This window comes from Panthera pardus, unplaced genomic scaffold (genome assembly GCF_024362965.1).
Source record: "Panthera pardus isolate Hobbes unplaced genomic scaffold, ASM2436296v1 HiC_scaffold_21, whole genome shotgun sequence".
Lineage (NCBI taxonomy): Eukaryota > Metazoa > Chordata > Mammalia > Carnivora > Felidae > Panthera > Panthera pardus.
In genome coordinates, this window is record NW_026526777.1 from 28,365,119 (window position 1) to 28,387,451 (window position 22,333).

A 22,333-nucleotide genomic window follows, 5' to 3' on the forward strand; every position below is an offset into this window, starting at 1 on the left:
AGCTGGGAGCAAAGGAGCAGAGAAAACTCAGCAACTCTGGCTCGAGGCACAGCCCCCCGTGGAAGCAGCAAAGCTCCCGGCCCCTGCCCTCCACGTCAGTGTGGTTACAACGCCTGCACCCTGACGGGGCAGCACACAGTGGCTGAGGAGGACCCTGGGGACCCCGGCAGGTGGAGACAGCTGGGGATGGCGGGAGAAGGCAAGCGAAGGCAAGGAGAAGGGAACAGAAGGCAAGGATTGGTCCTTGCTGCACACGGGGGGGGGGGGGGGGGGGGGGGGGCGGTAGGTGGGGCAGGAGAACCTTGAGTACCTGGGGCTCTGGATCTGGGGCACGCCGGGACACTAGGGACCAAGTGGAGAGACTGAAGTCTGAGGCAACTGGAAAACTGGAGGGTGGGGCATCGGGGCTGCTCCCCGGGAAAAGCCACGGCATGCAGGCTGTGGGGCAGCCACTTCAGCCAGACCCCTGCTCATGGTTGCCCACCCGGCCCTTGCACTGGGCCCCGTGTCGGGCAAGTCTTTGAGGCCATTTCTTTCCTCCTTGGAGGGTGGACGGATGGAACACACTCAGTCTCAGGTTGAGCACATTCTTTATTGCTCACCTCTCCCCCTTCACGCCACAGGGTCCAGCGTGCAGGAGGCCCTCCCAGTGAAACCAGGCCCCAGCGGGCTTGCTGAGGCTGATTGGCACTGACCAACAGGGCACAGACCTCTTCTGCTCCCGCACAGCACAGCCACCAGTGCTGACTCAAGGCAGCCCGTCCGTGAGCACTCTGTTCAGACAGTCGTAGAGGTATATGTACTGCTCCTGGTGGCAGACGTCGGGGTAAGGAGCGTCACCCTGACTGCCCAAATCTGATGCCGAAGGCCTCCCTTGTGTCTCCTAACCCTTAGGGTTCCATCTGGGAGCATCGTGGTCCCCAGCACCACCTGGTGACTCCCCAGACAGTGCTGCCTAGAGATGGCTCCTAGAACCTTCCCTACCCCCTTCCTCACTCCCTCCCACAACTAAGCCCTGGTGGCCTCTCACCAGCGTTGGGGTCATGAGGCCACAGGCCTGTGACTGCTGCAAGGCCACGTTAAAGATGTCCACGGTGCACTCAGCCCCCGCCTGCTGCAGCAGCTGGTCCATGGCCAGGAAGGTGCCCAGCTGAGCCACACCCTTGCTGCAATTGACCTTGAGTTAGATAGGGCATGGGAGCAGGGTGGGGGAGGGGGGCGGTGCAGAGAAAGCTGGGGGTATCCAGGTATATGGGGAAACCCAATGCGGGCCTGGGGACTGGGAAGGGGACACCGGGTGCCTGGTGAGCCAGCCAGCTTGGGCCCAAGCAGGGAGGGGGTATATTCCTAAAAGATGTCATATTCCCAGAAGATATCCAGGCAGAGTAAGGAGACAGGAGCACTGGGAGACTGTGTAGACCGTGTCCCTTTTGACCCGTGACCCAAGCAGGGCTCAGTGGGATAGATGTGAGGCCCTGCTGGAGAGGCAGTGAGGGGATCCTGGCACCCACACCCCCCCAGGCTTTTGTCCCGCAGCACCTGGAGTGGCTCAGCAGTGTGCCTGGCTTCATCGTGTCCCGAGAGCAGCACCGGCCCACGGCGGCCAAGAAGGGTAACAGGGTGGTGGCAGGGAGCTCACGCCCTGGCTCCCAGCACGGAAACAGCAGCCTCTGCACCTGCCTCTCCTTCCTGCTCTCCCCCTGGGGACAAAGGCAGTGGCACTGGTGCCAGGGAGGAGCAGAGGAAAACAGCACAGGACTCCTCCACAGAACCCACCACCCCACACCCTGCGGCCCCAGCACCTACATGTGTGACCCTCAGGAGGGTACAGGGCCAGCCCGCTGTGCTGCTCTCAGCCACCCAGTGCACTGTCACCATGTCTGTGACAACGGGCTGCTTCTCCGTCGGCCAGAACGCCTGTCGCCGGGACCAAGTCAGGGCTGCTCAGGAGGCTTCCCGAGCTCTCTGCCCACACACCCTGCCCACAGGCCCGCCACACCACGACCTCCACCCCCCCACCCCTGTCCCAGCTCCCGAGGCTTCCACCCTGACTGCCATCTGATGCCGAAGGCCTTCCTTGTGTCTCCTAACCCTTAGGTTAGGGTTAGGGTTAGGGGTCTTTCTGCCCCCCTCACCTTCTCCCAGGTGTCAGGTGGGCACAGGGAGACCAGCACATGGGCCCTATGCTCCCACACCAGCTCCCAGAACTCCTCGGGTACTGCAGGGCCAGTCAGCACAACGTGGTCATGTCCAGAAGGCCCACCCTGCAGAGCACAGCTCATTGGCTCCCAGGGACTGAGGGTGCCCCCTGCTCACCACAGCTCTAGGGCCCCCAGAGACCCCAGCTCCAGCTTAATAAGCGCAAATGATCAGAGAGGGCAAGTAATAGGGCATCATCTCACAGGGAAGAGCCAGGCTTCGAGCATCTCGTTAGGGGGACTTTCCTCCACCGGAGAAAACCGCACTTGAGAAGAATCATCTGAGGGAAGATGGCGAGGGTGAGGCTGCCTGAGGCCCTCTTCCCCGGGGCCCCGGGGCCGCCCGCCCACCCACAGTCCGCGGGCACTCACAGGCGACCGTGCTGTCCTGCTTATGGCCAGGAGGGGGCGCGGAAGAGTCAGCCTCGTCCTTGATGGCCTGCAGCAGGAGCTGCGGGGGCGAAGGAGATGCGCTTAGGGCGCTCCGCGGGACGGAACCCACAGAAAGTGCTGTCTGGGCAAGGACAGCCCCCTCAGCTGTCACCCACCCCCTGGTCTGAAACACACCTTGTACTCTTTCAAGAAGCCGGCGTTGGCATTGGCCGCCCTCCTGGCGCAGGCCTCTGCGAAGTTCATCACCGAGATGGGCTGGGACCTGGGGGAGGGGCGGAGAGGGGAGGAGGCACTCGGGGTTCCCCAGCTCCCGCTTCTGGTCTTCTCAGCTCTGCCCATGGATAGGATCAGGGGCCTGTTGGTGGGAGGGCACAGGGAACCTGTGCCCCCACCCCACAAGGGCCCCAGGGGAGCTGCAACTCACTCAGGGGTGTCAGAGGGCGCTTCCAGAATCTTGTTCAGGAGGCAATTGTGCAGGAAGATGTATTGGGTCTGACAGGAGGAGGAGGAGTCAGTCTGCTAAGGCAGTATGGCCCAGCAGGGAGATTTTCCAAGGGCCCAACCGGCAAGACAGGGCTGGGGTGAGGGGGGGTGGGCCATTTGGGACCTTGCCCACGCTGTCGCTGTCGCACAGCATCAAAGCCGCCAGAGGCCTGCCCCACCTCCCCTTTGACAGAAAGGGAAACAGAAGCCCAGATAGCATGGCGACACGGTAGAGCCCCGCCCCCCAGGTCCTCAGTGTCCCCCCAGAGTTCCTTTCCTTGTCCCCTCCAGACTCGATGTGGCCTCCCCCCCCCCCCCCGCCGCCCCCCACAACCCACCTCCCGCCCACTCCTTCAGGACCCTGGCTGCCCCGCCCAGCCTGCCGAGCCCTCACCGGGGTCTGGATCATGAGGGGCCGGTACAGCCGCAGCGCATACACAGCGTTGAACACGTCTACCGCCTGCTCCTCCTCCAGCTGCTGCAGCAGCCTTGACAGGGCCACGAAGGTGCCCGTGCGGCCCACGCCCGCACTGTGGGGACAGCCCTGGGCTGAGCCCTGCCCGAGGTCCCAGAGCCCCGCCTCCCCTGCCGCCCCTCAGGCCCGCCCACCTGCCCTCACCTGCAGTGCACCAGGATGGGGCCGGTGCCCTGGGTGGCCCGGGCCTGCTCCCGTACCAGTTCCACGAAGGAGAGCAGGGAGTCGGGGGCCTCAGGGACGCTGTGGTCAGGCCAGGTGGTGAATTGCAGCTGCTTCACCCTCCGCTGCTGCTGCTGGGTAATCTGGGAACGGGAAGGGACGGGAGCAGGGGTCCCTGGCCTCAGCCCTTCGGCTTTCTTCACCAGATCCCTGAGGGCAGGGCGACTGATTCCTCCACCCTCAGCGGGGGTGACAGCTAAACCTGCCCCTCAGATCGCATGCTTCCCTTGACCCCTTCGTTCTCCAGCCTCCTGAGTAGCGTCGGCCTATAGGGGATGCCCAGGCAGAGGGGTGAGGCCAGTCCCTGGCTCTCCTGCCCCAGGAGGTCACAGCCTGGCAAGGCTGATGGGCACAAGGGGTGAGGGGTGAAGCAGGGAGCCCCGAACTGAGTGCAGGGCAGGGGAGGGCAGGGCAGAAACCGTCGCCTCACCCTGTTCTACCTTTGACGCACTGCGCCGCTTCGGATAACACTTTAACCTTCCCTGTGCCTCCCTACCCCCTCCCTAACCAACTTCCCTGGACAGGCAGGGGCTGAGTGCTTGCAATTCTCAGAAGGAAGGAGGCCAGGGGACGCAGGAGGTGAGGCAACCTTCTCAGAGTCTCAGCTCGAATGCCCGCCCCACCCTGCCGTGTCCCCTGGGGCACACACATGCTGCAGCTGCAATTCCCGCTTGGTCCACTCTTCCTCGGGCTCCTCAGCCAGCAGGTGGATGGTGATGTGACCATGGGTGACAGGGGTAGGGTCTGCTGGCCAGTAATGCTCACACAGCACCTAGGGCCAGAGGGTCAGAGCAAGGGTGTGGGGTGGCTGTGGGCCCAGCCTCATTACTGCCACCCCTGGTTTATCCGGACCAACCCCCCCCCCCCCCCCCCCCCGCCACACACACACACACACACACACACACTCATCTTTCTGGTCTCTGCCACCCTGTTGAAATTCTGCTCTCTGTACAAACCCGAGTCCCCGGCTACCTCATCCAGAAGCTTCTCTGTTCTGGCTGGCCTCCAGCACCATCACCCCCACACCTCCCATATGACCCTTAAGACTTCAAGGCAGCTGTTGGGCTCCTTTACAAAATTGGATGCCTTTATTTAGGGCTGCCTGGCCTTGCCTCACTGCTTCAGCTGGAGGACAAACCCAGCAGGTGCTCTGTCTGTCCCTGGGCTCTGCATTGAGCAGGCACAGAAGAGACATCCATCCACCAGGCTTGTTGAAAGAAAGGATGCAGAACGCCCATCCTGAGACAGTCCGTACCCCATTCTTTCCCCCCCAACGCCTTTGCCCCCCTCTGCCTAGAACAAGAGCAAGTGGAAATAATGAGATACAGCAGAGGTGAGGGGCGCTTGGGTGGCTCGGTCAGTTAAGCACCAGACTCTTGATTTTGGCTCAGGTCATGATCTCACAGTTCATGGGTTCAAGCCCCACATTGGGCTCTGCGCTCACAGTGCTGAGCCTGCTTGGAATTCTCTCTCCCTCTCTCTGTCTGCCCCTCCCCAACTTGTGCTTTCATTCTCTCAAAATAAATAAATAAGAACTTAAAAAAAGGGGGGGGGGGAAAGAAACAGCAGAGGTCAGAGGAAACGGAGTCAACCGGGGAGCTTAAGTACCTGGTCCCTCTAACTGCCTCCCATTCTGGGTGGCCTTAGGGACCCCTACCAACCTCCAGGACTGGCCTCTCTCAGGCCTCACCCACCTTACCAGACCTAAGATGGCAAGGGGACAACTCCTGTAAGGAGAACATGCGCCACCCCGTGGCCACTCTAGGAAACTGCAAGGCATGCTCACCCTCCCATTCTCCATGCCCACGGTCAGCATGACAATGATGCGGACCTGCTGCTCCCACACAAGCCTCCAGAAGTCCTCCAGAGTTTTCTTGAGAGGGCCCTGGGTGGCAATAAATTCCTGCGGGTGGCTGTAGCCCTGGGGAGTGCAGAAGACAGGAGCATGTTAATTGGTGACACCTCGGTCCCCCAGGCCCCACCGGGCACACAGCAGTAAATGTCCCGTGTGAGATTTCCAGGAGGGAGGAGAGTGTGCCTACACGTGTGCACATGACCACATGTGTGCGCCAAGAATCCAAACCAGGAGGGGTGGCTTCAGAGACACCACCAGCACCCCAGCGCCACCTTGAAGGGGCAAGAAAAGCCCACATGAGAGTAAGAAGGTACTAATGTGACAGAAATAGTCTCCCCAGTCCAACCTGTTCACCAACCCCCTTCTGAAACCAAACTCCACGTTTCTCCCATGCTCAAAAATCTTCCGCAGCTCCCATGGCCCAGCAAGTAAAATCCAAAGCCCTTAGCTTAACAATCAAGCCCCTCCTTCATCCGGGCCCAATCTACCTGTGCTGTCTCACCTCCCCCAACCCGGCACCCCAGCCCCACGCTGTCTGTGCATATGCACCCAGCTGTTCTCTGGCTGTTCTTTCCAACCTTTCCCCTCTTTCGTCTTTTATCAAAATTCTACTCATCCTTCAAGAGATTACACGTCCCCTCCTCCAGGAAGCCTTGCTTGACTCCTCGAGTGGACTGAATTTCTCCTTCTTTCATGTTCTCTGAATACCACTCTTCTCCCCTTAATACAGCACTCGTCACACTGAGTGGTAGATGTGACACACACAGGCAGCGCATGTGTGCCTGTCTCACACACACACACACACACACACACACACACACAGTGTGCTGCTTTGAAGGCAAGAATACAGGTAGCCAGCTCTGACTCCGACAGGCCCAGCACAGTGCCTGGCACACAGTAGGCCCTCAATAAATACGTGCCAGGTCGACCTAAAGGAACACAAGCTGGTGATCTTCATGGACGACTGCTACAGCCAGGGTAGGACAGCGTGTCCTGCAAAGCAGCCAGTCTCCCGAACGGACACACCCACAGCCAGCTCTGAAGGTGGCCCTTACCGGGATGAAGTTAGCATTGATGTAGTCGGAGTGGGGCTCTCCCTCCAGCTGGGTCAGCCTGACCCGGGAGTGATCATCTGCAGAGGGAAAAACTGTGTGTGCAGTGCCCGGGCATAGGGAGCACCCCCCACCGCCCCCCACCCCCGTCCAGGCCCAGCCCCGGCCATCTGCTCGCCGGCACTCACAGGGTAGCACGTGCGGGTAACGGTTCTTGGTGGCATTGGCGGGGTGCTCCGCCTCCAGCCTGGGCTGCTCCTTGCCCACCTCCTTCAGCTCCTGCAGAGATCGGGCCAGGCTCTGCTTTCTGAAGTGGACCCATCTCTCCCCACACCAGGGGAGGGACAGGGGTGGGGTGTGCACGGCTGGGAGCTCCCCCCAGACTTCAGGGCAGGCCCAGCCCAACCTAGATGGCCCAGGTCCTCTCTGCTCCGAGCCCGAGGGCAGCAGAGGCCTTACCTCAAATTCCTGAAAGAAAGCCTGGTGAGCGTGCGCACTCTTGGCCTCAAAACTCTGCCGGAAGCTTTGGATAGGGATTGGCCGATGGGTCCGCCTGGTGGGAGAGGGAGGGAGTGGGCCCACGGTAGGGTCCTGCCCTGAGCTCAGTGGATAGTTGGAACACCCCCTGGAATGGAGCCGGCACGCATTTTTCCGCACACGCAGATGCACAGCCTGGGCCGCCAGCCCCCAGTGCAGAAAGACAGACAAGGGGACAGACGGAGGAGGGCAGAGCAGACAGGATCTACATGTGAAGGCACACACGAGGCTTTCAGCCCCTGCCACCATCACCGGTTCTGAGGAGGGCTTCTGTGCATAGTCGATGCTCACCGATGTGGGTTCGACATGAAGTCGGTGTAGGGGAGCACAGGAGGGACCAGAGGAGAGAATTACAGATCTAACACCACCGGGGAAAGAAAGAGATTCGGCCTGATATCGCCCAGTTGTCAGGGGTAAGGTGAGGACTGGAGTAGGTGAATTGGGAGGAGGGGGAGGAGGCTGAACGGGCAGAGAGGAGCCACATGAGCTCTAGGGTTGGAGAAAAGGCCTCGTGAAGGTGTGACAGAGCTGTGAGGTGACGGACAAGGGAGTCCCGGAGGCGCAGGCTGCTGGGGAGACTGGGCGATGCCACCATGACCCGTGCCAGGCATGGCCACACTGCCCAGCACACCACGAGGAGACATGGGAAAGTGCCCTCACCGCAGGTTGTAAGCTGTCAGCTCTTGGGAAAACCGACTCTTCTCTGCCCTGCAAAGGATGAAGAGGCGTGTGGGAGGGAGCCCAACGGGGCAGGGGCACGGGGAGCTTCTTGGGGAAGAAGCCATTCCTCCCCCAGCCATGCTGGCCCCCAGCCTTCGCTCTTACTCACCTCTGTCCCTTCACCCTCCTCCAGTACAGCAGGCCCAGCAGGGCACAGATTGTGAGGACACAGCCCATCATGATGCCCACTGCCACTGGGAGGGACATGGCTACCCTGGAGACACTGGCCCTGGGCTCTATGAAGTGCAAAGGGAGAGTAGAGTAGAGTAGCCCTGTCCCACTGTTCTGCGGTGACTGGACTTGAGAGCCTCTGGGAGGAGCGCACAGTAACAACCCCCCTCAGAAGTCCCAAATACCACTCAAGGCCAGAAATGGCTGCCAGGGGGACCATCCTGCATGGGGACTGAAAATGACCAGCAAGCTCTCCCTGCCCCTGGCTTCTGAGCTTGCCCCAAAGGCTCTACTCCCCTCCCTGACACCCTCAAAGAAAAGAAGAGGGTAGGGACCTGGCTTCCTGGACCTTCTAGAACTACACTGTCCAGTATGGTAGCCACTAGCCACATAGGGCCATGGAGTACTTGAATATGGCTACTCCAAATTAAGCTTTGCTATGAGCATGAAATACACATAGAATTTCGAAGACTTAGTAATAAAGAAAAGAATGTAAAATATCTCATTAAGAATTTTTTTAATTGATCACATGTTGATATGATAACATTGATAGCTTGGTTTAAATCAAATGTTCCTAAAACTAATTTCACCTGTTTTATTTTTACCTGTTTAACATAGCTACTAGGGAATATTAACATACATATGTGGTTCACCCTTGTGACTTGCCTTATGTTTCTATTGGACAGTGCTGTTCTAGAATCTCAGTGGCCTGGGAGCGACAGCAGAGTGGGGCAGTGCAGGAAGGTAGTGTGATCGCGGGCAGTGACAACCCCTTTCATTAATGCCTCGCCCCCCCCCCCCCCCCGCCCCACTCAGCCCACCCAGGCCAAGTCAGGTGCTAGCAGTACCTTCAGCATTGGCTCTGGGTCTCCCAGCTCTGCTGGGCAGGACGTGCCCTCCCTGGAATCCAAGCTCAATCCTACCCGTTGCCGGTTGGGGACGAGCCCAGAACAGGGGGTCCCAGCACTCTTCCCCTGCCCCGGGGCCCAGCTGGAACCCTAGCCAGGTGTCCACCCTACCTGAGAAGGCTGAGAAGGAGATAACGGTCTCAGGAGGGCTGTATCTGGTAAAGGCCACGACACTGAACCTGGGGCAGAGAAACAGGACCTTCTGTTCTGGAGGGGCAAACAAAGAGGGCAAAGCCCCTCCCGAGACACTGAGTCATTAACAATAGACACTCAGAGAGTGAGAGCCTCTCTCCACACCTGTTAAGAGGTTATGTGTCACGCTACCTGAACAAGCTACCCCTGACTTCTTCTCAATCTTCCCTTCCCACAGCAAGAAGCCCTAACATAGGTACCTAAACATCCTTGGAAAGCTGAAACAGAATCCACCCCCCCCCTTTTTTTCCTGAAAAAAAGAACCATGTAACAGATGGGTGTTTTCCTTTTTGCCTTGCCTACCAGGGAGCCCAGTCGAAATAACTCTGTGGACCCATTTGTGGGCCAACAAATGCTTTCTCTTCGTAAGTCAGTCCAGATCTTTTGCAGAGGGAATGTGCAAACAACCCATCAGTGGAAGTTAAAAGCCCCCGCCCCCTCAGTCTTAGCCCTCACCGATACTGGGAACCTGGCTTGAGTTGCCCGTTACAGATCTCCTGGGTCTGGCCACAGTCCTCTGTACCCATAGGCACCATCCAGGATCTCGGCACAGCCCAGGGCCCTGGGTAGAAAGGGTTGGGGAGCAGGATGGCCAGGTAGGAGTCCTGTCCTCCATAGTAGTGGTCATACCACATGTGGTTGATGGCTTCCTGGGGAGGCCGCACCACTACAGAGGAACAAGAAAGGGGCAGCGCAAGGGCAGCAGTGAGGCTGAAGCCTCTCTCCCTGCCCACAAAGCGGCTACCCTGTTTCTCTAGCATGTTCCCACCATGCATAGCACAACATCAGCCCTATCTTTAAGAATGTTCTGGGTCTCTCTTCCTACTCCAGCACTCATGCCAGCCACAGGCATTTCACCTTAGCGGTCCATATCTGGACCCTCCCCCCCGCCCCATCCCATGCCAGGCAATAGCCAGGGTCTCCCATCCCCTCCTGGCCCAGGACTCACGTGACATGTTGGTGGTAGCAATGATGCCGTACCACTGGATCTGCCCATCGTCCTGGCCAAACATACCCCGTGTGATCATCACTCCCATCCCTGCCTCAGGCTCCAGCTGGGGGGCTGCAGCTAAGTCCGGGGGGCGCCAGCCTGGGGATGGAGAGGAGAAGAGTGAGGTCCTAACTAGGTGCCAGTGGCCAAGGGCAGGGGCCATGCTGTCACATCCCCAGCACCTCTTACGGTGCCTGGCAACCAGTGCCTGATGGGTGCAACTAAATAAGAACCAGGAGACCCCTGGGTCGGGGTGCCGGCGGTGAGGCTCATACTATGGTATCTGGATCAGGGCCAGAGGAAGGCTTGGGAGTTGGGGGACAGGGAGAGTCCCCGGCAGTGAGGGCCACGGCAGTGAGAACCCCAGCGGTGATGTTGGAGGAAGGCTAAGGGAGCGGAGGGGGCTCCGGAGAAGGTGGAAAGGGCTTACCCTCTGCAGAAGTGGCGCACAGCAGGGTGACCACACGACTCCACAGACCATTCCGGCCCAGCACAGTGAGACTGATGCGATAGGAAGCAGCGGGCAGCAGGCCGGGCAACAGGAGGGCATCCCCGGAGGTGTTAGCCTGGAAGACGATGTGAGCATGCCCTCCCACATCCAGATGTTCTGCCACCACCAGACAGGTGTCCACATCCCCTGAGGGCATCATCCAGTGCAGGGCCAGGCGAGTGGCCTCGGGCTGGCACTGCACATCCTCCACGGGGCCAGGCTCTGTGGGAAGCAAAGGTTCTGCGCTGTGTGGGGGTTGGTGCACCCCAAGAGGCTGGCATCTGGGGCGGCAGCTGTCAGAATCAGCAGGTACAAAGGGACTGGGCATTTATGTTCACAGGAAGAGGCCCTGGCCACACAGAGAAACAACTTCTCCTTTGGGCATCACTGCCCATCTGGAGAAGCACAGGAAGCATATCCCCGGGGAAGGGGTGGGTAAGCCCCCACCGGAGGGGAGCAGGTGGCTCTGAATAGAATGGACAGCGTCGCAGCCCGGACTGGAGCCTCCCGCTCCTCCTCCCCCGACACACGCCAACATACCAATAGGCAGCACGACGGGGTGAGTGGACGCCTGGAGTGGCCCCGCCTGGCACAGCACTGACAGGGACAGATGGCGTCCAGGTGTGAGGTCCCTTAGAACGAGGAGGGCTTGGCCGAGAGCCAGGGGCTGCTCCCAGGAGAGGTGGCCGGCCTCTGAGAGTTGGGCATGGCACACCCCCTGCCCCAGGGGGCCACCGGCCCAGGCCAGGTTGATTACGGCACTGCCCGCCTGCATCGACACCAACAGCTCATTGGGCACGAGCGGGGCTGTGGAGGGAAAGAGAGCCGGTGAACCAAGCTGCGTGGGGTGCGTGAGGCCGCAAGCTCGCTGGCTCCAGGCAAGGCCCTCGGGTGCGGAATTTGGGAGATGGGACTAGAGTGGCGGCTAAGAAAAGAATCCAGGGGTCTCAGAGGCAGCCCTGCCCGCCTCTCCTCCCCTCATTGCCTTTCCCAGCCGCGACTCACAGGTCCAGCCAGAGACATTGGCCGCTGCGGTGCCGAGAGGCCCAGCCTGCGACATGATCTCCACCTCGTACTGAGTGCCTGGGGTCAGAGCTGAGAAGCTTGTGCTGTCCACCTCGGGTCCCACGGTGCTGGCGCTTGCCTGGGCACCCGCCTGGTACAGAGTCACCTGGTAGCCGTCTCGCGCCCCGGGAGCATGCACCCAGGATGCCCGGAGCTGGGTGGGACCTTCAGTGGTCACGTTCACCAGAGGAGGGGCGAGGGGGGGCTGTGGGGAGAGCAAGATATGGGAAGGTGGAGAAGAAGAGAGGTGCTGTGGGCCAAACTATGTCCCCCCGAAATTCATGTTGAGGTCCTAACCCCCAGAATATGACTGTTTGGGGGCATAAGATCTTCAAAGGGGTAATTAAGTGACGTCATGAGGATGGAACCCTAATCCACTACGACCGGGGTCCTCATAAGAAGAGGAAATCTGGACACAGACACGCACGGAGGGAAGACTGTGTGAAGACACAGGGAGAAGGGGGCCGTCTGCAAACCAAGGACAGGGGCCTGGGACAGAAACTGCCGTCCTCAATCTTGCCAACTCATTGAGCTCGGATCTCCAGCCTCTGGAACTGTGAGACAATAAATTTCTGCTGTTTAAGCCCCCAGCCTGTGGTGCTGTGTTATGGCAGCCCGGACAAACGAATACAGAAGAAAAGAATGCAAACCACATCTCTGGCTCCCTCCTCCCTCCTGTGTCCCTCCATCCTTCCCAGGCCGGGAAGCACCAGCTCAGGCTCAAACAGTACTGCATGAACACATTAACCCCTCCCCCTCCCAAAGCAGCCAGACCTCTCGGAGGCAGGGCTGGACGGGGCAGCACCAGCCCCTGTACCCAAACAGCTTTGCAAGACCCCCTGAGTGACTGGGCAGGTTCTCAAGGACAGGCAAAGTCTGGGGGCCCAAGCTGCGCCCCTTCACCCTCAGCTGGAGCCCAGGCCCTGGAGCCACATAAGCCTGGCCCGGTCACCCAGCCAACACCTCCTCTGCAAATGGGGAAACTGAGGCTCACAGAGGGACAACGTTTGCTCTAGGGACTGGGCCATAGCTAAAACCCAGGTCTCCTGCCTCCTAGGCCGGTGCTCTTTCCAGCTTCCTCTCAGACCTGTCTGAGGTCACGTGGCCCCTGGGAGGAATCAGGAGGACAGAGCAGGGGGTGGGGGAGTCACCACCCTGGAGAAGGATGATTCTGAGGGTGGGGGGAAGGGGTGACAGCAGCTATACTTTGGCTCTAGCAAGAATGCAGCACTCAGAGAAGGCAGAAGGAACGAGGCCGGTGTGAGAGGGAGCTTCCAAACCCAGGTCTATGGCTGTGGAGGCTCCACGGGAGAAGGAGAGAGCTCCGCTGTGTGCTGCTCAGTGTGTCCCATGCTTCGGTAACTGCGTGACCCTGTCCAGCGCCGACACCCTCCCCCGCTCCTCTCTGGAGGTTAGCGTGCGGCTAGGAGCACAGACTCTGGGTCACAGTGTCAGAAATGGAATCCCGACTCCCCACTTAGGGCTGAGGAACCCAGGACAAGTCACTTTGCTTATCTGCGCCTCAGTTTCCTGATCTGTGAAATGGGCAGAGCCATAGTAGCCACCTCCTAGGCTGGTTGTCATGAGGAGGAAATGAGAGAACATGGGGAGAACACTTAGCAAAGGGCCCAGTGAACACGAGTCACTGCTGTCGCTATCAAACACTCCCAGCCCAGGGGGAGCTCGAGGCTGGGTCCTGGGTCCCTTCCCCACTGCTCCCCACTCCCGCACTGGCCATATGAGAGCCTGGAGAGTGGCACGGCCCAGCCACTGTACAAGAGCAAGCCCCTGGGTTCTGCCCACCTTCCAGGATCCCTGGGGATTCCCAGTTAGGGATGTCCTCGTGCCTAGAGATCAGGGATCAACCACAGTCAACCCAGCTGCCTGCGCACAGATGATGAAGAGGTCAAGGGGAGCACACAGCCCCCCTCGCCCCGCTGGGGAATCCAACCAGCAAGGGTGGCCAGGAAGGAAGGGGTGTGCAGGGGGCACTCACGCATCCAGCCGGTGGCATTGGTGCTGCTGCTCTCATCTGGGCCCCTCAAGGTGGCCAGCTGAACCAGGAACGCAGTGCCTGGGGGCAGCTGGGTCCAGGAGAAGTTCTGAGTCTCGGGAGCCAGAGCTTCCTTGCTTTCCAGAGTCGGGGGCCTCAGGCGGTAAAGCCGCAGCTGGAAGCCATCCCTGCCCCCAGGCGGGGGACTCCAGGAGGCGGTCAGGGCAGGAGGCTGGGTGGCAAGGCCCAGGCTCAAGTTGGCAGGAGGAGCAGGGACTGCAAGGTCAAGGAAGAAATAGATTTGGAATGACGCAAACCCCCTGCCCTTGTCTTCCCTGCCTCCCCTTCCCCTGGGCACCAAGAGAGCCCCAAACACTGGCAGCTTACAAATCCAGCTCCCTCCCCACACGGTCAGCTCCTTGACAGTGTGATGTCTGGCTCACAGGGTCCCCACAAGGCTCAGGACCCACCTAAATGTTTAACCCTTTGGGTCCTGGTCTCCAGCTCATCTGCTGACCTTCAGTGCCTGCAAGCTCATTCTCTCTCTCTCTCCTTCTCTGTCTCTGTCTCTCCCTCTCCCCTCTCCTCCTCCCTCTTCCTCTCTCTCCTGAGGGCCTTGGTGCATGCTTAGCCTCTCCATAAAGCCCCTCTCTGTCCAACTCAGACTACAAGCTTCTCAGTTCACTCTCCTTCTCCTCCTCCTTCAGGAAGCCTTCCCTGATTCCCTAAGCAGGCTTCCCTTCTGTAAGTGCTACAAGATTAGACCGAACCACATAAACTTCCCATTAGTCATCAATTTTAACCTATAAGAACACAGTTGCATGTGATTTGAAATACGTTGTACATATTCCCATCATACATTTATGTTTTTTATATGATCTGTAAAATAATACACGTTATATATGTGTGTGCACATATATGTATTTATACATATATTTATATAGCCTCTGTTTACTTGTCAATATTCCTAGACTGTCTTGTTCATAATGTTTAGCCTCAGCACCTAGCCCCATACCTAAAAAATGGGAAGCATTCATTAAATGTGTGTTGAATAGATGGATAGATGGGCGGATGGCCGCCCAAATGGTAGGAGGTGGAAAATGCTTGCCAATAGATTCCTGAAAGGCCCACCTTGGATGGACACGGGACCGTCTAAGTCAAGAGGAGGCACGCAGAAGAGCGGACAGTAAGGGAAGCTGGGCCCCCACCCCCACTGTCCTGGGCTGGCCTCCCAGAGGCTGAAGCCAGGGAACTCACGGGTGCAGGCACGGGTCCTTTGGATGGGAGAGCTGAGGTTCCCTGCCCAGGTCCACACTGACACAGTGTAGCAGGAGCCGGGCACTAGACCCCTCAGAGTCAGGCTGGAATTGTCTGGTCCCAAGTCAATAAGACTGTCTGGTGACCTCTGGCTGCCCTCCGGATGCCAGGTGACCCTGTAGCCTTCTTGCCACCCTGGTGCTGGGGCCCAACCAATGGTCAGGTCAGAGGGGCTGCCTCTGCCAGTGACATCCAGTGACTGTGGTGCCAGGAGCTCTGAAGAGAGGGACAATTTGGTAAGGGGGCCATACTGCGTCTGTGGCCCTGTGAAGCCCTTTCCCAGCTCTTCTGAGCCTCCCCTCTACCCAGATTTCCCTCCCCAGGGCAAGGCCTCCCCCGCCCCCGCTCCGCAGGGTCAGGGGACAGTGGCTGACACTCACTTGTATGGCTTGTGGGGCTCTGGGTAGTGTTTCCCAGAGACGAGACAATGTCCACCTGGTAGTTGGCCCCAGGCCCCAGCTCACGCAAAGCGACCTGCGTGGAAGCAGGTGGCACGGAGATGTTTCCGAGGAGGCTTGCGGTTCCCTCAGTGTAGAGCAGTGCCCGCCTCCTGGGCTCCCTGGTGGCCCCCAACCCATCCAGCTGCAGTGTGGTCCCATTGCTTTGTCTGGGCTGGGCAGCAGAATCTGCAGAGGATGCAAATTCTGGAGAGTGAGAACCCAGCTGCCACTCAAGGCAGGTGCCCCTGGGCAGGGCCTCATCCTGTTCCCCATCAGCCCAGACTCACCATTCAGCCAGGCACTGGCCCGGGCCCAGGCATCATAGGGCCCGGCCAGGACCCTCAGCTCCAGAGTGTAGGGTCCAGCAGGCAGGGGCCCTGGGAATGTGGCATTGAGGGCTCCGGGACCCAGTGTGATGGTCTTCTCCACCTGCCCACTTAGCCTGAGCAGGTAGCCATCCCGGGCACCAGACCCTGCCTTCCAGCTTGCCCAGAGCTCCGAGGGCAGGGGAATGACCACCAGGTCCAAGGGTGCAGAAGGATCTATGGGTAAAAGGAGAAAACATATGCAGAAAGACCTAAACGGTGGATAAGAAAGATCCTACCCTCCTCACACTAGCTTCTTCCTCCAACACTAGACCACGTCTCATCCAGAGGCCAGCAGCCACCGTTTGCCACGTTCTGGGTGAATTCTGGGATCGGGCCACGGACAACAATAACAGAAATAATAACGCATCAAGTACCAAGTGCATAGATGCCAGCAGGGCACGAAGTACCCTACGCGCAGTATCTCACGTCTACTCCCCACAACGCTGCGAAGAGGGTGCTACTGTCACCAGCCACGTTTAAAGAAACGGAAATTGAGACACGGAGAAGCTAAGTAACTTGTCCAGAGACCCACAGCCAGTGAGAGGCAGAGATGAAATTCAGAACCCAGGCAGTCTGGCTCCTCCACCGGTAGCCCATGCAAGACAGTGCTTCTCTGAGCAAAAACATGGCAACGTCAACATGGGCTCTGCAGGCACCCAGCCCGGGCTCAGGTTGGCCTGGTCACTCACAAGCTGCTTGACCTTGGGTCCCTCCTGTCTCTGAACCTCGGCTCCCTCTACCATACACTGGGGATGACATGACTGCGTGGGGCCGGTCTGAGGACTAAATGAGATCATCTGTGGCTGGCACACGAAGGCTTCGAGGGGTGACCACTACACCGCCATCACCTCTTCAGGTGGGCACCTGCCACCAGCCAACAGGTGGCGCGCTCCCTCCGTGCCTCATCCCTTCCCCACAGGATTCCAAAGGAACCCCGGCCTCCGCCACGTATATCCCACCCACTCAGCCACAGAAGAGCCGAGGAGCCTCCGCTGTAACCCCCTGGCCCCCCACCCCCACCCCAAGCACTCACAGGTCCACTCGGTGACATTGGGCCCCGCTGCCTGTTGGGGCCCGGCAACAGCACTGAGCGTCAGCTCGTAGCGGGTGCCCGGAGAGAGGTGAAGGAAGGTGTGATTGGAGGCTCCCCGTCTGACTACCGCAGTCAGGCTGGTGCCGCCCAAGAGGTTTGTGAGCATGAGGTGGAACCAGGCTGCCCCCTCAGAGCTGTTCCAGGAGGCTCGCAGGGCACGGGTGCCCAGAGCGTGCAGCACCAGCTGGTGGGGAGACACGGGGGCTGGAAGGGGGATGGAGAGAGCAAAGTCAGGCTTGAGAAAGAGCCCTGGCGTGGGATCCTGGCGCCAGCCCTGGCAGCAAGGAAGACTAGAAGCCCAGCTATGTTGGGGCAGGGTTCCCTAGGAGGCTCTGGGCTGCCCCCGCCACGTCCCACACCAACCGCCTGGTCTGGGCCTTTGCCAGGTGCCTGCCTTACCTGTCCACTGGTGGGCGCTGGTGTTCGCCTGGAGGTTGCCAGCCCAGGTGGTAACCTCCAGAACATACTCGCTACCTGGTAGGAGGTTGCTAAAATTGCAGGCCAGGCTGCCCGGCGGCAGGGAGATGTTACGCGCCACTGTCTGGGATTCTAGGTGGTAGAGGAGAAGTTGGTAGCCATCCTGCCCCCCAGGGGCAGCGCCCCACGAGGCCTCGAGGCTGGACGGGCTCCCAGGGCTACGGAGTTGCAGGTTGCAGACAGGTGATGGGGCTGCATCAGGGGTAGAGAGAAGTGCCAAGTTCAGGGCCAAAGGGGCATCATCCCTGCGCCTCAAGTGCTTCTAAATGGGTCACGGTACCAGGCATGGTCCTCAGAGACGTTGCCCTCCTTGGCTACCCTGCCCTGTGCCAACCCTGCAGGACAGATACCTCCTGTTCGGACCCCTTGCAATGCCTGCACACTACTCGCCCCCACGCACCAGTGCGGACAGTGAGGATGATGGTGGTATTCTGCCCACAGGGTCCCAGGGCAGTCACTTCCAGCAGGTAGCGACTTCCTGGCACCAGGTCCCGGAACTCAAAGCTGGATGCGTTGGTGTGGGCCTGGAGCTGCGGCCCTTCGGGAGAGCCCAGGGGACTCAGGTGGGTGAGGCGGAGGGCATGGCTGAACTTGTCTGGCCCTGGGGCTTCCCAGCTCAGGAAGAGGCTAGTAGGCCGCCCCTGGCTGCTGACGTTCACTTTCAGAGGCGGTCCTGGGGAAAAGGGGTGCATTCAGAGTCTCCCGATACCCTTTCTCCCCTAAAGAAGGAGGAAAGGCAAAGAAAAAAAAAAGGGCCAGAGCAGAGGCAAGGCCTGGCATGGAGAAACCAACCCTGCACCCCCACTCCCTCCTACCTCCCAGACCTCCTTCCCCCCACTGAAGACACCTACCTCCACTCTCTCCGTCTGGGCTCCTTGCCAGAGTGTGACACTCATGTCCCTATAGGAAGGAGGGAGGAGGGGGGAGGAGATGGGCAGAGGGCTCTGGGGTCCGTGGAAGCCAGCAGGGGACAGGGCCGAGATCAGAGAGAAGGCTGTCCTCTTGTCTGGCACTCCCCCAGACAGGGACAAAAGGGCATCACCCACAGGCACACCCCAAGTTCAGGAGGCAGCCCCACGCAGGCAGAAGCGGTTTGTTCTTTCTGTCCTCTGAGCCAGCGGCTGGGAAGGAACAGCCTCTGCTCTGCCTAATGCAGACCAGCTGTGGGGCCCCGCAGAGAGGTGGGAGCCTGGACGGGCCCTGGAGAACAGCTCCCCAGCTGCCTGCCTGCCCCCTGTGCCCACCTCACCTGGACCAAGAAACCCCGGAGCCAGAGGAAGACAGCAAACAGGATTGAGGGCCTCATCCCGATGTCTGTAAAGGAAAGTTAAGAGGCAGCAGGGGTGGAGCCAGTCCCCCCAACCCTCCCCTTGCCCCACTGGCTGGCTGGCTGGCTGGCTGGCTGACTGACGGGCAGGCAGGCGAGGGTGGGAAGGCCGAGTTTCAGCGAGATGGCAGGTGGCAGGCAGCCAAAGACCAAGGAGGTGCCTCTCAGTCTGGACCCTAACCCCTCTGCCCACCCAGCCTTGGCAAGATTCAACGAGGGGAGAGCGACCCCGGGGCCCAGAAAGTAGAAGGGCATTGCACCCCGTGGGCTGCAGACAAGGCCATCTCTCCTTCTGCCTCCCCTGCCTCCACCCCTCCTCCAGCAGTTGACCTTCCAGGGGGGGTCTCGGGAAAGACCAAGGCAAGGGATGGCCTCTCGAGTGGGCACACATAGCAAAGGCAGCTGGCTCCCCACTCCCCGACCCCAGAGAGGAGTGTGGTTCTGCCGACCCTATCAATACGTGGCAGATGGATAGAGTGTTTGTCCAGTCGGCGGAGGGAAAGGAGGGTCCCGGTTACATCGCGTGGGTGTGTTGCTGTGGAACGGATGGACCACAGCTGTGGGTGTGTGTCCCCTTCTGTGCACCCACGTGGCACCATGCCCTTGTGGACAGAGGCACAGGAACACATCCTAAAGGCCCTGAGTCACAGCGATTATAGATCTAGAAGAGCCCACCTGGCCCCTGGGACCCATCTGTTCCCACACCCCCACTGCCCAGATGAGGAAGCTGGTCTCCAGAGAGGGGAAGAGCCCGGTCCGAGAAGGCCAGTCCTGCTCCCAACCCCCCGGATTAGGGTCCTCTCAGCTCAGAGCTCTCTGAGGAGCTACTTAAGTCCCTAGGACGTTTGCTTACTTAAGTCCCTTGTCCACATAGATCAGTGGTGCCCACCCCAGCCTCTGCCCGCCCCCCAGCCCCCAGCAGGCTGCAGGCAAGGGGACCTTCCCTGGCACTTGGCCTAGAAGCAGGCCTGCTTCGTTCCAGCCTAAGGCCAGCTACTCACCAGGAACTGCTCACCCATGTGTCCCCACCTCAAGACAGCTGATGGTGGCGAGGGGAGGGGGAGGCAGAACAGAAGGGGAAGAAATGGCTTTGGGCACCCCCCCCTCCCCGCCCCCGGGAAAGGAGCCCAGGAGTCGGCCGCTAACTCAGGAAGTGGGGAGGGGGAATACGCAGAAAACAGGCAGGTATGAAAAGTGAAGGGCAAGGCTGCTTCTTGGGAGCCAGGCTCTCAGGGGCCAGCCCCAGCCTGGGGGGGGGGGGGGGGGGGGAGGGGTGGCAGGCCCGCAGAGAAACCCACTCAGCCTCCCACTGGTTCAATTCAGAGCCAGGGGCTGCCTGCCCTTCCCCCACTCCACCCAGCCCCAAACCTCAGAGCCACCCACCCAGCCTCTGGATAGGGGCCTGGAAACTGAGCACTGCAGACTCATCAGATTTTCCAGGCCGTGTGTGTGTGTGTGTGTGTGTGTGTGTGTGTGTGCGCGCGCGCACGCACGCACGCGTGTGTACATTCATGCATGTGCTCTTTCAAAGGGCGGGGCGGGGGGGTGCAGAGAGCAACTGGGGAAACTGACGTTAAAGGAGAAGGCCCCAAGAAAGGGCCAACCCTTGTCCCTTCCCCCATCCACCTCACCTGGGGCACCTCTTTCTTTGCTCTTTCTCGCAGAGTCTCAATCAGCAGCAGCAAAGGGGAGAAGTGAGGTGGAAACATCCTAATTCAGAATCTAAGAGAAGCGATGTGTCAAGACGTGGTTGTAGGTAATGGGAGGGGGGGGACGTTGAGACCCTGCTTGAGAGTCGCCACAATAGGGGCCTGTGGGGGACAGCACAGACTCCATAGCTAGTCCTACGGACAGTCCTGGAGAAGGTCCCTGGCCGTAGAAAGCACGCCTGCCAGCCACCACCCCCCCCCCCGCCCCCCACCGCCAGCCGTGCTGACAGAAGAGGGAGCTCCAGGGGGGTAGAAAGGTTCTAACAGACAAGATGCAGCCTCCCCAGCCCAAGCCTCTCCATTCAGCAAAAAAAGTACCACAAGGGCTGTGTCTCCTGCCCAGCAACCACTCCCACAGACAAACCCACATCCTCTCCCTAGAGAACTCTTGGGGTCCTCCTGAGATCTGAGAGCACCTTACCGATTCCTTCTGGAGAAAGCCAGCCAGGAGGCAGAGGAGGGGAGGGACAGGTCCAGGCATCCTGATTCCCAAATGTGAGCCAGCCTGGTCTCTTCCTGCAGCTGTCCCACACAGCTCCTTTCCGGCCCTCCCCCTCCTCTCCCGGGGCCTGAAGCCAGGCCTTGGGCACCCCCCACACCCGGGGGAAGATAATCACCAGGCAGGAGAGGGGCAGGGTGGATCCGGACAGCCAAGTCTCCCACTCTTCCTCCCACACCTCGGGGAAGGTCACCAGGGAGAGGGTAGGCCTAGATCCCTCTGGCCAGGCTGTGGGAAGGCAGCAAAGGGCTGGAGGCAGCAGACTGGTGAGATGTGTGTGTGTGTGTGTGTGTGTGTGTGTGTGTGTGTGTCGGCAGCCTGGGCACGTGTGTGGATGGACACACTGCATGCGCACACACGTGCATGAGCCGCGAGGGTGTACATATTTATCTGGATGGATGTGTACATGGGGGCATCCAGGGACATCATAGAGGGGGAGGGGGAGGGGAGGGCCCCAGGAAGAAAGGCCCACGTTGTAAAATAGATGTCCATTTCACCAGCTCCAGGCTTGGGAGAAAGGGAGAGACTCTCTTCTGTCCTAAAGTCAGGGACCCGACTTCCAGCAACCTGGAAAAGAATGGGGCTCTTTCCTGGATCTCCAGGCAGGCTGGCCCTGGCTCCCCAGATGCTGAGGTGGTCCTTCAGCACCGGGGGCAGGGGGTATGGGAAAGTCCCTTTCACTGGCAGGTACCCAAAAGGTGTCAGGGAAACTGGGTCGGGCGGGGGATGGGCTTCCGGGATGGCCAGGACAGAGTCAGGGCCCCAGGGCATGCCCGATGAGTCTCCTTCTTTCTTCAGATTTCACACCAGCTGGCCCAGACACGGCCACTCTTCCTAACGGCAATTCTCTGTCCCACCCACCAAGGGTCTCCTCCAGTGTCTCCCTGGCTTCTCCTGGATAAGGCCTCCCAGTTCCCAGCCTCTCTGCCTCCCCCACTCAGCCAAAGGCAAGCAGGCACCTGTAACACCGTGGTAGAAGCGGGCCTAGGCTGGCCCAGGATTTGGGGGTGGGGGTGGTGGAGGACATATGATCCTAGGGCTTCTCCAGAGAAGAATGAAGAGGTCTAGGGAGGGGAGCAAGACCTGTGGAGAGTGCAGGACCCAGGAGTCCCGGCCCCCAGCAGCAGACCCCATACCCAAGAGCCTCCCTTCTGGAATTTGGAATTTTACAGGGTGGCAGCCTTTGCCTCTGGGGCTGGCAGCGGCCTGGCCTGCTCCCTAGGTGCCTCCAAGAAACCAGAACTTCTGAGAATTCCAGATACGGCTGCCCCTGCAAGGGGCTTCTGACCCTGAAAGCAGCGAGTTGTGGCTGGCAGCGCTGGGACTGGGGGATGGCAAGGAGGAGGGCAGTGTGCCCA

General features: G+C 59.8%; 1 protein-coding gene across 1 annotated transcript; it reads right to left on the minus strand.

Moving 5' to 3' along the window:
- Nucleotides 1-573: 573 nt before the first annotated feature.
- Nucleotides 574-22,024, minus strand: LOC109256344 (receptor-type tyrosine-protein phosphatase V-like). The gene is made up of 36 exons (XM_053909060.1): nucleotides 20,898-22,024; nucleotides 20,399-20,489; nucleotides 19,217-19,369; nucleotides 18,690-18,754; nucleotides 18,292-18,340; nucleotides 17,841-18,113; nucleotides 17,363-17,632; nucleotides 16,904-17,167; nucleotides 15,790-16,044; nucleotides 15,443-15,688; nucleotides 15,003-15,278; nucleotides 13,753-14,021; nucleotides 11,693-11,960; nucleotides 11,228-11,494; nucleotides 10,628-10,909; nucleotides 10,156-10,296; nucleotides 9,663-9,873; nucleotides 9,126-9,193; nucleotides 8,045-8,171; nucleotides 7,876-7,923; nucleotides 7,138-7,231; nucleotides 6,867-6,957; nucleotides 6,682-6,758; nucleotides 5,558-5,692; nucleotides 4,421-4,543; nucleotides 3,694-3,854; nucleotides 3,469-3,604; nucleotides 3,016-3,083; nucleotides 2,766-2,853; nucleotides 2,571-2,649; nucleotides 2,403-2,479; nucleotides 2,136-2,264; nucleotides 1,807-1,917; nucleotides 1,540-1,700; nucleotides 1,031-1,166; nucleotides 574-808 (listed from the first exon to the last, which is right to left on the minus strand). The coding sequence occupies exons 4-36, from the start codon at nucleotides 18,744-18,746 to the stop codon at nucleotides 749-751; spliced, it is 5,097 nt and encodes a 1,698-aa protein (XP_053765035.1). The 5' UTR covers nucleotides 18,747-18,754; nucleotides 19,217-19,369; nucleotides 20,399-20,489; nucleotides 20,898-22,024; the 3' UTR covers nucleotides 574-748.
- Between the last annotated feature and the right edge of the window lie 309 nt (nucleotides 22,025-22,333).

What these genes read in the sequence shown, in the direction of transcription:
- LOC109256344 (XM_053909060.1), bottom strand. Translation starts at nt 18,746, where the DNA reads ATGAGGCCCTCAATCCTGTTTGCTGTCTTCCTCTGGCTCCGGGGTTTC. An exon ending in CTGACAGCTTACAACCTGCG is followed by an intron (nt 7,232 to 7,875) that starts GTGAGGGCACTT and finishes CTCTCCCACCAG; the next exon opens with GCGGACCCATCGGCCAATCC. An exon ending in TCAATGCTAACTTCATCCCG is followed by an intron (nt 5,693 to 6,681) that starts GTAAGGGCCACC and finishes TGCACTCCCCAG; the next exon opens with GGCTACAGCCACCCGCAGGA.